This window comes from Trachymyrmex cornetzi, unplaced genomic scaffold, assembly GCF_001594075.2.
Source record: "Trachymyrmex cornetzi isolate Tcor2-1 unplaced genomic scaffold, Tcor1.1 scaffold359, whole genome shotgun sequence".
Lineage (NCBI taxonomy): Eukaryota > Metazoa > Arthropoda > Insecta > Hymenoptera > Formicidae > Trachymyrmex > Trachymyrmex cornetzi.
The window spans coordinates 189,783-203,206 of NW_017298310.1; the positions used below are offsets into that span (position 1 = coordinate 189,783).

Below are 13,424 nucleotides of genomic sequence, written 5' to 3' on the forward strand. Positions count from 1 at the left end.
GAACAGGGAGAGAGGGAGGAAGGATAAGGGAAGAGATTGAAGGAGAGGAGGAAGAGGAGAGAAGGTCTAGGGATAGTAGGAAAAACAAAGTTGGGGGTAAATTGGTGGAGTTTATAAGGGAGAGGGGTTGGTCTATAGCGAATGGGGATATAAAACGGGACGAAGAGGGTAATTTGACGTATACAGGGGGGAAGGGGGGTTTCAGTAATTGATTATGTATTGACGGATGAGGAAACGAGAGAAGAGATTGAGTATTTGGAGGTGGGAGGTGATATGAATTCGGATCACCATCCCTTTGTTGTGACATGGAAGGGAGGGAGAGAAAAGGGAAAGGAGGGGGGGAAGGAACGAGCAGAGGAGTGTGGGATAAGGAAAGTAGGGTGGTATTTAGAGAGAGATTTGGGGGAGTGGAATGGATGGAGAGGAAGGGGATCGAGTGGATGGAGTGCATGAAGGAAACTGAAGGAAGAATAAGGGAGATCTTGGGGGTTATAGAGAAGGAGAGAGGTAGAGAAAGGAAGGTAAGGGGATGGTGGGATAAGGAGTGTAGAGAGAAGAAGGAGGGGGTGAGAAGGGTATTAAGGGAGTGCAGGAAAGGTAATGGGGAGGGAATGGAGTATAGGAAAGAGAAAAGGGAATATAAGGAGTTATGCAAGGCAAAAAAGAGGGAAGAGAATGAGAGATGGGAAAGGAAAGTGGAGAGGGCGAGGAATAAGAGGCAGGTGTGAGAAATAGTAAATAGGGAATGGAAGAGACGAAAAGGGATAAATAAGGGGATAGAGATGAAAAAGTGGGAGGAATATTTCAAAGAGTTGTTGGGGGGCGTGGAGGGAAGAGTGGTAAGGGGAAAAAGTAAAAGGAGAAGGCAGGGGAGGGAAAGGGAGCTAAGTAGAGAGGAGATAGGGAGCTAAGTAGAGAGGAGATAAGGAGGGTGACGAGAAATTTGAAGGACGGTCAGGCAATGGAGATAGATGGGATTCCGAATGAAGTATGGAAATATGGGGGAGAGGAGATGGAGGAATGGGTCTGGAAGGTGTGTAATGAGGTTTGGATGGGGGGGAAGTAGGCAGAGGAATGGAAGGAGGGAGTGGTGCCAGTAAGGAAAAAGAGGCAGGGAGAGGAGGTAAGGGATTATAAGGGGGTGTCAATAATGCCGACTTTGTACAAAGTGTATACGGCGGTGCTAGCGGAAAGGTTAAGGGAGGAAGTGGAGAAGAAAGGGTTAATTCCACCAAATCAAACGGGTTTTAGGAAGTGGTTGGGGACTATGGACAATATTTATGTTTTGAACTTTTTGGTAAATAGGCAGGTAAGGAAAAAAGGGGGGAAATTAATTGCATCGTTTGATTTGAAAGTGGCGTTTGATTCGGTGGATAGGGAGGTTTTGTTGTATGTGATAAGGCAGAGGGGGGTAAGAGAAGGGCTGGAAGAGAGGGTGGGGGAAATAATGTGGGAAACAAAGAGTAGAGTCAGGGCAGGGGGGGAGGTAGGAGAAAGTTTTTGGACGGCGAGGGGCGTAAGGCAGGGGTGCCCGCTGAGCCCCTTGCTGTTTATTATATTGACGGTAGACTTGGAAGAGGAGATGGGAAAGGTTAAATGGGGGTGAAGGTAGCGGATAAGAGAATATTTAGGTTAGCGTATGCGGATGATGTGGTGCTATTGGCGGAGGATGAGGGGAGTACGAGGAGTATCATAGAGAGGTTGGAGGGATATGTGGAAAGGAAGGTTTTGGAGGGGTTGATAGGGAGAAGATAAAAATAGTGAGGTTTAGGAAAGGGGGGGGGGGAGAAGCAGTAAGGTGAATTGGAGATGGAAGGAAAAGGAAATAGAAGAAGTAAAAAAGTTCAAGTACTTGGGGTATACAATGCAGAGGAATGAGGGGCAGGAGGAACATGTTAAGGAAAGAGTAGTGAAGGCGGTGGCAATGATGGGACAGGTGTGAAGAATAGGAAAAAGGAGGTTTGGGAAAGATTGGAAGAGGAGGATATAGTTATATGATAAGTTGGTTTGGGCAATGTTGAGTTATGGGGCGGAGATTTGGGGTTGGAAGGAAAGGGAGGCTGTGGAGAGACTGCAGGAGAGATATTTAAGGTGGGTGTTAGGGATAGAAAGAGGGACGCCGGGGTACATGGTAAGCGAGGAATTACAAAAGGAGAAGCTAAGGGTGAAAAAGGGCGTTGGCTTTTGATAAGGGATTAAAGGGAGGTGGGAGGGGGCGCGGTTATGTTGGGAGGAGTCGAAAGGAAATATGAGGGGGGAGAGAATTTAGAGGGATGGATGGGGGAAAAACGGCAATTTTTTGAGGACAGGGGAGTTGGAGAGATGGCAAAGGGGGGAGTTGGAGGGAGAAAGGGTATGGGATGAGTTATGGGAAAAGGATAGAGAATTACAGAGGGTGAAAAGATAGGAAAAAATAAGGGTAATGAAATATAATAAGTAGTATGGATGGGTAAAGGGGGAGGAGGTGCCGGAGTATTTAAGGAAGGGTTGGGGGAGGGGAGATGGGGAAGGGTGGCTAGATTTAGATTGGGGAATGAGGTGAGGGAAGGGAGATATTGAGAGGGTGAGGAGGAAAGGAAATGGTAGCTGTGTAGGAGTGGGGCGGAAACATGGGAGCACGTGTGGGAGGGTTGTAGGGTCTGAAAGATGGGGGAAGTAGAAGGGTGGCAGGATGTGGTAGGAAGAATTTGGGGAAAGAAGGGGAGGGGGAAGGGTAAATGAGGGAAGTTGAGAAGGAGAGAAGGAGGGCGAGAGGGGGAGAGGGAATAAGAGAAGGGAAAGAGAATGCGATGGAGAGGAAGGAAGAGAGGTGAGAGAGGGGGGAGAGGGAGGTTCTGTAGGGAAGAAGAACAGAACTAATTTTTCTCTTGCTATAGTCTCCGAACCATATGTCATCCCTAGAAATCACCCACACTGGGCTACAAATGACAGAAAATCGATAGCAATAACTTGGAGGCAGACAAATAATGCTGTACCCTGTACTCCATACAGGAAGCGGGCGCACTTTGTGGCAACCCGGTGGGGAGACACAATTGTGATGGGCTCGTACCTTCCTCCAAGTCTCGATATGGGGGAATTCGAGGAAGCTCTAGATGACATGGAAAGAGAGATAATGCTGATCGGGAATAAACTGATCATGGTAGCAGGAGATCTCAACACAAAGTCCGATTTGTGGCAATCACCAGTAAATGACGCACGCGGAAGAATGGTAGTGGAATGGGCCAGCAGATTGGGACTAATCTGCCTCAACCAAGGAGGTAGAAGTACTTGCGTTAGAAGTACGGGAGAATCTATCGTGGATGTCACTTTCGCGAACCCCATTGCAGCTCGAAGAGTGCAAAAATGGGCGGTGTCGGACAGAGAAAGCATGTCCGACCATAGACACATTGATATAATCATCTCCAACTCGGAACTCCAACAAAGCAGGATGAGAAACCCTCAGCCGAGAAGATGGGCCGTCAAGAGAATAAAGGAGGACCTCTTCACGGCAGCTATACTGGCGAGTAGCTAGCCAAAGTCGGCACCTGCGGAAGATCGGAACCACGAGGAGATCGAAGCGCAGGCAACGATGCTACAACATACACTCACGGAGGCCTGTGATACGACGATGCCAAGGTCGACCCCCAGACCAAGGAAAGCCATGCCGTGGTGGAACGAGAACTTAAACACTCTCAGATCAGAAGTCACGGCGGCCAGAAGAAGATTAAGAAGAAGCAGAAGACGTGCTGTACACACACAGGATGAATTTGAAACGCTTCAATGGCTAGGGGAGCTTAGACAAGCAAAGAAAGTCCTAGGTAAGGAAATCAGAAAGGCAAAAGCGAAGGCCTGGGAGGACTTCGTGAAAACCTTGAACGAAGATCCATGGGGGTGACCGTATAAGACTGTCATGGGGAGACTAAGGAGATGGACTCCCCAATACACGGAGTCAATGGACGAAGACACCCTGGATAGAGTAATCACGGGGCTATTTCCACCAGGCGGCACTGATAACTGGGTAGAGCCCCAACTGCCTGCGGAGGGAACCTCTTCCTGGTCCGCGGAGCTGGAGGTCTCGCATGAGGAGGTACTACTCGCCATCAAGAGGATGACGGAAAAAAGTGCCGCACCCGGGCCGAGTGGAATCCCGGCTAAAGCATGGGCCCTGGCAGCCAATGTAATGATGGCGGAAATGAGGAACCTATTTACCAAATGCCTCAAGACTGGGATGTTTCCACGTCTTTGGAAGAAAGCCAAGCTAGTCCTGCTTAGAAAACCAGGTAAACCAGAAGATCAGGCTGCAGGCTATCGACCAATTTGCCTTCTTGACGACGAGGCTAAAATCCTCGAAAGGATTATCTCCTCCAGGATAATAGCACACCTAAACGAAAGAGGTCCAAATCTAAGTGAAAATCAGTTCGGCTTTAGAAAAGGACGATCTACACTCGATGCTATATCTAGAGCACGGGAGTACATGGAAGACGCCTTTGAAGAGGGCAAAGTAGTAGTAGGCACGTCATTAGACATCAAAAATGCCTTCAATACTCTACCGTGGGAAGTAATTGGAGCCGCGCTATCGAGACACAAAATTCCGCTGTACTTGCGGAGAATTATCCGCAGCTACTTGGACGATAGGAAGCTATCTTTTACCAAGGATAACGGAGGAAGGGGAGAACAAGAGGTGCGAAGAGGGGTTCCCCAAGGTTCCATCCTAGGTCCCCTCTTATGGAACCTCGGTTTCAACGAAGTCATGAAAAGGAGAGACCTACATCCAGAATGCTCGGTACTTTGCTACGCCGATGATACACTAGTACTCTCCAAAGGCGAGGACTGGGAGGAGGCCACAATGGAGGCGGAAATGGCGGTTGAAACAATTGTGCAAAGGATCCAGGACTTGGGGCTGGAGGTCGCCCCACTCAAAACAGAAGTGGTAGGCTTCCGTGAAAGAGGCAGGCCAGCCAACACGACAATTAGTGTTGCAGGAGTCGTGATCCCCGTGGGTACAAGGATGAGATACCTCGGACTCACTCTTGACACCAAGTGGACTTTTATACCCCACTTCGAGGGACTATCACCACGGCTAGAAAAAGCGGCTCTAGCCCTGAGTAGGCTACTGCCGAATCTGGGGGGCCCAAATAGAAAGGCCAGGAAGCTATACATCAACGTCATAACCTCCATGGCGTTGTACGGAGCCCCAATATGGGCATATGAGATGCTTAAGAGCAATAAGATAATAAGAACACTACGCGCTGTTCAACGTCGGATAACGGGTCGGCTGGTGAGGGCATACAAAACCACCTCCTTCGCCGTGAACACAGCCCTGGCAGGGGTTCCCCCTATGGAGCTGGAGGCCGTGTGCAGTGAGGAGATATACGACAGAATATCGAACATCAGAAGAAACAGGGCTACAAACGAACCGATTCCAAGAAAGGAGATTGACTCTATCAGGGAGATCGCCAAAAGGAAGTTAATAGTCCGATGGAAAAAATGGATCGAACATGAGGAAAAAGAAGGAGAAACAGTCCTGGGAGCCATTAAAGGGCAGCTCAGGGAATGGGTGGAGGCCAGGGTGGGTCTCACCTTCCGGACGACGCAGGTCCTCTCGGGGCACGATGCTTCGGGAGGTTCCTGTGTCGGATCGGGAGGGAGACAACAAAGAGATACTGGCATTGCGACTCGTTAAACGACACGGCAAGGCACACCTTGGCCTATTGCCCGGCCTGGGATGCGGAACGGGCAGTTCTGAAGGACAAAATTGGAGCAGACCTATCACTAGGTGCGGTTATTAGGGCTATGCTACAGGAGGAGAAAAGACACGCGGTCATGACCTTTTGCGAAGAAATCATGACCAAAAAGGAGGTAGCTGAAAGAGCGAGAGAGAGGAGACCTGGACACATAGGCTTCGAAACGGTGGACAGAAAGCCAGACAAGGTAAATGGACAAGGGGGATCTCACTACTTGAGAAGATCGGTATTGGGAGTAGCCCAACCCGACTAGGAGGAAAAACAAGGTTTAGCTGCCGCGAGTTTGGAGCGCGGATCTGCAGTCACCAGAACAAATTAGGGTTCAAGGGTTAGGAGTATGAGTAGGGATGGGGGGTTGAACGTAACAATCTTAGAATGTAGGTTGTTCTGGGGACGAAAGGCCCGCAGTGTTAGGTGGGGCGGCCGAACCGACCAGCGGGTCGGCCAGATGTCCGGATGACGGGCATCGACACCGCGGGGAGGGGGCTTCTCCATCTTTAATTTAGTTTATCCTCCCCGCGGCCCACGTGTCCTTTTGTATCAAAGGACAGACAGGAGAATTACGATGACACCGACTAGCGGAGTCATCGATCTCAATGTAGTATAATAAGTAGGGAGGCGAACTCGGAGGCCGAGTCAAAGCATGCTTTGACCCTCCGAGGGGAGACTCATGGAGCCATGGACGGGGGTCCCGGGACCTGGGAACCCGGGCTAGAAGTCACGTGTGAGGAGATGGCTGAGGCAAACCGGCGCATGCTAAGCCGTAAAGCAGCACCGGGGATTAGTGGAATCCCGGCTGTGGCGTGGGGCGCAGTCGTGGATACCATGAACAGCAGAATGCGAACGCTTTTCTCCGAGTGTTTGCGACAAGGCGTTTTCCCCGCCGGATGGAAAGTCGCGAGGCTGGTGCGCTTGCCTAAGCCGGGCAAGTCGAGGAACGATGCTGGGGCATACCGTCCCATATGCCTCATAGACGACGAGGCCAAAATGTTTGAGCGCATCGTGGCGGGCAGGATAGTGCGTAGCCTCGAGACGTACGGCCCGAACATACATGGAAACCAATTCGGTTTCAGGCGTGGCCGCAGCACTACAGACGCCATTATGTGGGTACGGCGTTACGTGGAGGAGTCGTGGGGGGAGGGGGAGATGGTTGTGGGTGTCTCTCTCGACATCCGCAACGCCTTCAACTCCCTCCCATGGAACGTAATTGGCGACGAATTGAAGCGGCACAGGCTGCCGTCATATTTAAGAAGGGTGCTTAGATCGTACCTGAGGGATAGGACGCTGAGGTATCCCAATAGCAGTGGAGAAATGACGGAGATCGCAATGGACCGGGGGGTCCCACAGGGATCCGTACTGGGCCCTCTCCTGTGGGACCTCGGTTACGACGGGGTCCTGCGCGGGGCGGACCTCCCCGGGCCGGTTGCGCGATTGTGTGCTATGCGGACGATACCTTAGTTCTGGCGGCCGGCCGGGATTGGGACGAGGCTACAATTGGAGCCACCGAGGCCACTCGGGGAGTGGTGGAGAAAATAGAGGAGTTAGGACTCCAAGTAGCTCCGCATAAAACGGAGGTGATTAGCTTCGGACGACGCGGGGCGCCGCTGAGTGGGTCTGTCCGTGTGGCCGGAAGGGACGTGCCGGTGGCACCACAGATCAAGTATCTCGGCTTGATACTGGACAGCCGTCTGAGGTTCGAGGCGCACTTTAGGGTGCTAGAGCCCAGAATGGGAAAGATAGCCTCGCAGCTGAACAGGTTGCTGCCTAACTTCAGGGGGCCGAATACGAGGGTGAGGAGAGCGTACGCTACGGTCACCGCTTCGGTGGCTCTGTATGGTGCACCGGTCTGGGCGTCTGACGTTGCCCGGAGCCGACGGACCCTGAGCAGACTGCACGGAGTCCAAAAGAGGTCGGCGGGCAGAATTATCCGGGCATACGAAACGGCTGCGTATGATGACGTCACGGCGCTAGCGGGAACGGAGCTAAAGATACGACACGGTATCGACGAGGTCCTTCCCTCGTGGATCACGTACATTAAGAACAGGACGAAGAGAAAGATGTTTTCCAGATGGAAAACGCGGCTGGAACAACAAAAAAGGAAAGGCACGGGCATCGGGCGAGCGATTGCTCCGTGGGCGGAGGCGCGTGTGGGCCTGCCCTTCCGTGCGACGCAGATGGTGACCGGTCATGGTTGTTTTGGCCGGTATCTGTGTCCCATCGGGAGGGAGAACACGCCGCGTTGTTGGCACTGCCCAGCGTTGGATGACACGGTTGTGCACACTCTGCGCCACTGTCCTGCGTGGAGTGGGCAGCGGGCCGTGCTTAGGCGGACCTTTGGGCCCAATCTGACGGTGCCCCGTATAATTGGGCGACTGCTCGTGCAGGCGGATCGACGCGTGTTCCTCGCCTTCTGCGAGAGCGTGATGGGGCAGAAGGAGGAACACGAAAGGAGAAGACAGGGTATCCCGGATGGGATGGGTGTCGGTGCGGCTGCGGGGCCGGCCGACCACTAGGAGTCCCTGGTGATCCCTGATGCACGGGTGCTTGTTTGTGGCTGATCGGCCACAGATTGCACCGTGGGGGCGCAGAGTGGGGGCTCTGCGTTCCCGCTTAAGACGGTGCGGATGAAGACTCGGCGGCAGGAGGTGGTGTCCCCTGTCGCTACTCTTGGTCTTTGACCAAGATCAGGCACGGTAGCGCTAGATGCGCTTTGGCGTCGGGCCGGGTCGGTAGTATTGTAGCTGCGTAGATCCCGACCCGGTCCGATATGCGCCCATGATAGGACACCCGCTGGGGTTTTAGTGGGTTTGCCCCGAATCGCAAGGTTCGGGTAGAGTCCCACATAACCCGGGTTACTTCCCCCCAAGACCCGGGTATGCGTAACGCATTTCCCCAGCGATATAAAAAAAAAAAGGTTAGGTTAGGTTCAGAGGAAGGAGATCGAAACAATAAAGGAGATCGCCAAAAGAAAGCTCATTGGACAATGGAGAATGTGAATTGACCGCATGGAAAAAGAAGGAGAGACAGTGCTGGGGGCCATCAAGGTGCAACTCAGAGAGTGGGTTGACGAAAGGGTGGGTCTCACCTTCCGGACGACGCAGGTCCTCTCGGGGCACGGATGCTTCGGGAGGTTCCTGTGTCGGATCGGGAGGGAGACATCAAACAGATGCTGGCACTGTGACTCGCAAAACGATACGTCGAGACACATCCTAGGCTACTGTCCGACCTGGGACACAGAACGAGCAGAACTAAAGAGAAAAATCGGAGCAGATTTGTCATTAGGGGCAGTTATAAGAGCCATGCTGCAAGAAGAAAAGAGACACGCGGTTATGACTTTCTGTGAGGAAGTCATGACTAGGAAGGAAGTAGCAGAGAGGGCCAGAGAGAGAGGGGACCTGGCCACCTAGGCTAAAATAGGTAGATCCAAAAAGCATAGAGAAGGTGTAAATAGCTAAGGCGAAAACACGTTAGGCAGGAGGGTCGGGACTGGGATTAGCCCAACCCGACCAGCAGGGAAGAGTAGCGATATCTGCGCGGGTTAGTAGCGTGCCTAGAACAAGCAAGGGTCCGAGGTATAGGGAAATAAGCAGGAGAGGGGAAAGAGTACAGTCAAGATAGAGTATAGGTTTGTCTAGGGACTAGAGGCCCGCAGTGATAGGTGGGGCGGCCGAACCGATTAGCGGGGCGGCCAGATGTCCGGTTGACGGGCATCGATCCCGCGGGGAGGGGGCTTCTCCATCTCTAATCTAGTCTACCCTCCCCGCGGCCCACGTGCCTTCGAGGCAGACAGGAGGAGACACAAGATGTCACCGACTAGCGGGGACATCTGTCTCAGGAAGATAAAATAAGTAGGGAAGCGCTAGAAGGCCGAACCAATGGTCTTCCATTGGTCCTTCGAGGGAAGGCCCATTCGTGTTGGCGATCGTGTCGGAACCCTATACGATCCCGGTGGACCACCCTCACTGGTACTCTAATGAGACGGAAACTATTGCAATCACATGGAGACAGGCTCAGGAAGCAATGCCGTGCACCCCATATGATAGGGGAGAACATTTCGTGGCTATTAGATGGGGGGACATGGTGGTCGTAGGGATTTACCTGCCTCCAAGCCTTGGTATACCCCAGTGTGAGAAAGCACTCGAAGATTTAGAGAGATGGGCCATACGAAACATAGACAGACCCATGATCATTGGAGGCGACCTAAATGCCAAGTCACTGTTATGGAACTCCAGGAGTACCAATCCGCGAGGTACACTAATTGTGGAATGGGCTAGTGCTATGGACATGTGCTGCCTGAATAGAGGGCACGAAAGCACATGTATTAGGATAAATGGGGAGTCGATTGTAGACGTCAATTTCGCCAACCCGATCGCCTCTAGAAGAATTGTCAATTGGACAGTCTCCAAGAGGGAATCGAAATCCGATCATAGGTATATAGAGATCACCGTAAGCCTTTCGGGTGCGCAGATACGAAGAAGAAAACTTCCGAAAGTCCAAAGATGGGCCACAAGAAGATTGGACGAGGACATGTTCACTGATGCAATCACGGCAAGAATGGCCAAGGAGGAACCAAGAGGCAGAAGACACTGAGGCACAGGCTATGTCTCTTCAGAGGACAATGGTGGAGGCGTGTGATGCCTCCATGCCCAGGTCCACACCAAGACTACGCAGGGCCATGCCCTGGTGGACAGAGGAGTTGGCAATGCTACGCCAGGAACTAACCAGGGCGAGAAGACGACTACGCAGAAACAGAAGAAGGACAGCTAACGGAAATGAGATGGAAAACCAACTCAGCCTCCTTAACTTTAGACTAGCCAGGGACAGATTTGGCAAGGCTATAAGGAAGGCCAAGGCCAAAGCGTGGGAAGAATTCATACAGTCCCTAAACGAAGATCCATGGGGGCGCCCGTACAAATTAGTTCTTGGAAAACTGAGGAGGTGGACGCCACCATATACGGAATCCCTAGAGGAAGGGACCCTAGATCGGGTACTCACCGGGTTATTCCCACTGACAATAAGAACGGGACCCGAATGGCGAGAACCGGAGATACCACCAGAGGGGGCTACAGCATCGCACGCGGATTTTGAGGTCTCCCACAAGGAACTACTCCACGCAACTAGCAGAATGAAGAGTAAGAATGCGGCACCGGGTCCCAGTGGGATACCCTCGAAGGTATGGGCCCTGGCCGTGAACGCAATGGCAGGTGATCTAATTAGGCTGTTCTCGCAATGTCTAAAGAAAGGACACTTCCCCAGTGTATGGAAGAATGCCAAACTGGTGCTCCTGAGGAAAATGGGTAAACCGGACGACCAACCGTCAGGCTATAGACCCATATGCCTACTAGACGATGAAGCGAAACTCTTAGAACGTATCATCGCTGATAGCATCGTAAAACACCTAGACGAAAGGGGATCAAACCTGAACCCCATGCAGTTTGGCTTTAGAAAGGGAAGGTCGACTATAGACGCCATTAACACAGCTAGGGAATTCATGGAGGAAGCATTTGCCAATGGCAATAAGGTAGTCAGAGTTTCTCTTGATATCAAAAATGCGTTTAATACGCTGCCCTGGGATAACATTGGAAAGACCCTTCTAAAACACAAGGTACCCTTGTATCTTAGAAAAATAATCAGGAGCTACCTTGAAAATAGGAAGCTATCATTTGGCAGAAATGACGGCACAATGGGACATAAATCAGTAGAAAGAGGGGTGCCGCAGGGGTCTATCCTCGGGCCACTCCTCTGGAACATTGGTTTCAACGTGATAATGGATAAGAGGGAACTCCCACCCGAGAGCCTGGTTATCTGCTACGCAGACGATACCCTGATCTTGACGACTAGGGAAGACTGGGAGGAGGCTACCACCCTCTCTAACATCGCTACAGACGCGGTTATACAAAGGATCCAATAAGACGACGTCGCACACAATAAATACGGCATTGGCAGGAGTGCCGCCCTTGGAGCTGGAGGCAATTCGATACGAGGAAGTATATGAAAGAGTGACAAACTTAAAACGTAACAACACTCCTATCCAGAAGACCGACGTGGATATAATAAAAGAAATGTCAAGAAGAAAGCTGACTAGAGAATGGGGAGCATGGATAAGGGGAATGACCCAGAAAAGTGACACAATTTTGGGAGGGCTGGGAGACCAGTTACAGGAATGGCTTGATGCTAGGGTGGGCCTCTCTTTCCGGGCGACGCAGGTCCTCACGGGGCACGGTTGCTTCGGGAGGTATCTGTGTCGGATCGGGAGGGAGGCCACCCGTAGATGCTGCACTGTGACTCGCTGAATGATTCAGCGAGGCATACATTAGGATACTGCCCAGCGTGGGATAATGAGCGGACGGAACTACGCAAGATAATAGGATCAGATCTCTCTTTAAAAAGCGATAATTAGTGCTATGAGAAGAGAGGACGGAAGAAAAACTGTCTTAACATTTTACGAGAGTGTTATGTCTCAGAAGGAAGAGGCGGAGAGGGCTAGAGAAAGAACTAACTCTCCGGTATAGGAATAGGAATTTAAAAGAAATACTTAGGAAAGGGAAGTCTATGGCTACATATAGATAGGGAAATGGATGTCCCTGGCGTATGGAGTAGAATAGCATAGATAAATCAGAGTAGGGAAAAATCGGCGAGAGAAAGGATTGTGTGTAAGGGCTACGCAGGGACAATTATCCTATAGAGCTAGGAGGGGCGATCGCACCGACTAGCGGGGCGATCAGATGTCCGCAAAATACGGACATCGATCCCGCGGGGAGGGAGCTTCTTCAACTTTAACTTAGTTTACCCTCCCCGCGGCCCTGACGCCTGTGAAGGCTAGTAGGAGGAGACATACGAGGACACCGATTAGCGGGGTCCTCGGTCTCATTGATAGTCTTTTAAGTAGGGAGAAAACTCGGAGGCCGAGTCAGAGACTTCTCTGGCCCTTCGAGGGGTGGGCCTATGGGATTATGGACAGGGGTCCATGGTCCCCACGAGATGGGCCAAGGGAAAGGGAGGGTGTGTTGCCGGCGTCCTCACATTCTCATGTATATATAAAAAAGGGTAGTTTACATGTTAACGTAATAATGAAGGAGTCCATTCGGAAGTACTACAGTTGCGAAATTCCCGGATGGACCCCAATTCGTCCGGGTTAGGTACGTCCGCAGGGATTATAGTGTGTAGGCTCCCCGAATAACATGTTCGGGGAGAGAGTCCACATACCCCGCCGCCTTCCCCCGAGGGTGGCGGGGATGCGTAACGCACTTCCCCTGCGTCACAAAACAAAAAAAAAGTTCGCCAGATCGGTAGAGAAACTGCCGGATCGACAGGAAAACCACGCCGAGATGTTGGCACTGTACCGCATTACACGACACAGCCAAACACACGCTGCACACTGGTCTAGAGCGCCCGAATTCCTGGTCATAACCCTAAATCGTAAGAAAAGTGCTTAACAAACTTACATGTAAGGTTTTTGGGGTCGCTGATTACGAATCTGAGCTCAAAATTAAGAAATTCAAAATGGCTGATACAAAATGGCGGTTGTCGACTATCAATTTTTTTATTTCGAAACTAATTTATATGAAACCTCGTTACAATTTTAATAAATAGAGTAAAATGGAGCTATTTTAATAAATAAAGTAAAATACAATATAATGAAGTAATTAAATTTTATTAAATTTTAAATTACAAAGTTTATGCGATTATGCGATTTTGTTT

At 51.2% G+C, this 13,424-nt stretch overlaps 1 protein-coding gene across 1 annotated transcript; it reads left to right on the forward strand.

Moving 5' to 3' along the window:
• The first annotated feature begins 8,728 nt into the window (after nt 1-8,728).
• LOC108763437 (uncharacterized) lies at nt 8,729-9,130 on the forward strand. The gene has a single exon (XM_018511078.1). The coding sequence runs from the start codon at nt 8,729-8,731 to the stop codon at nt 9,128-9,130; it is 402 nt and encodes a 133-aa protein (XP_018366580.1).
• The last annotated feature ends 4,294 nt before the right edge of the window (nt 9,131-13,424 follow it).

Excerpts from the sequence above, each read along its gene's own strand:
- LOC108763437 (XM_018511078.1), top strand. The coding sequence starts at position 8,729 with ATGGAAAAAGAAGGAGAGACAGTGCTGGGGGCCATCAAGGTGCAACTC.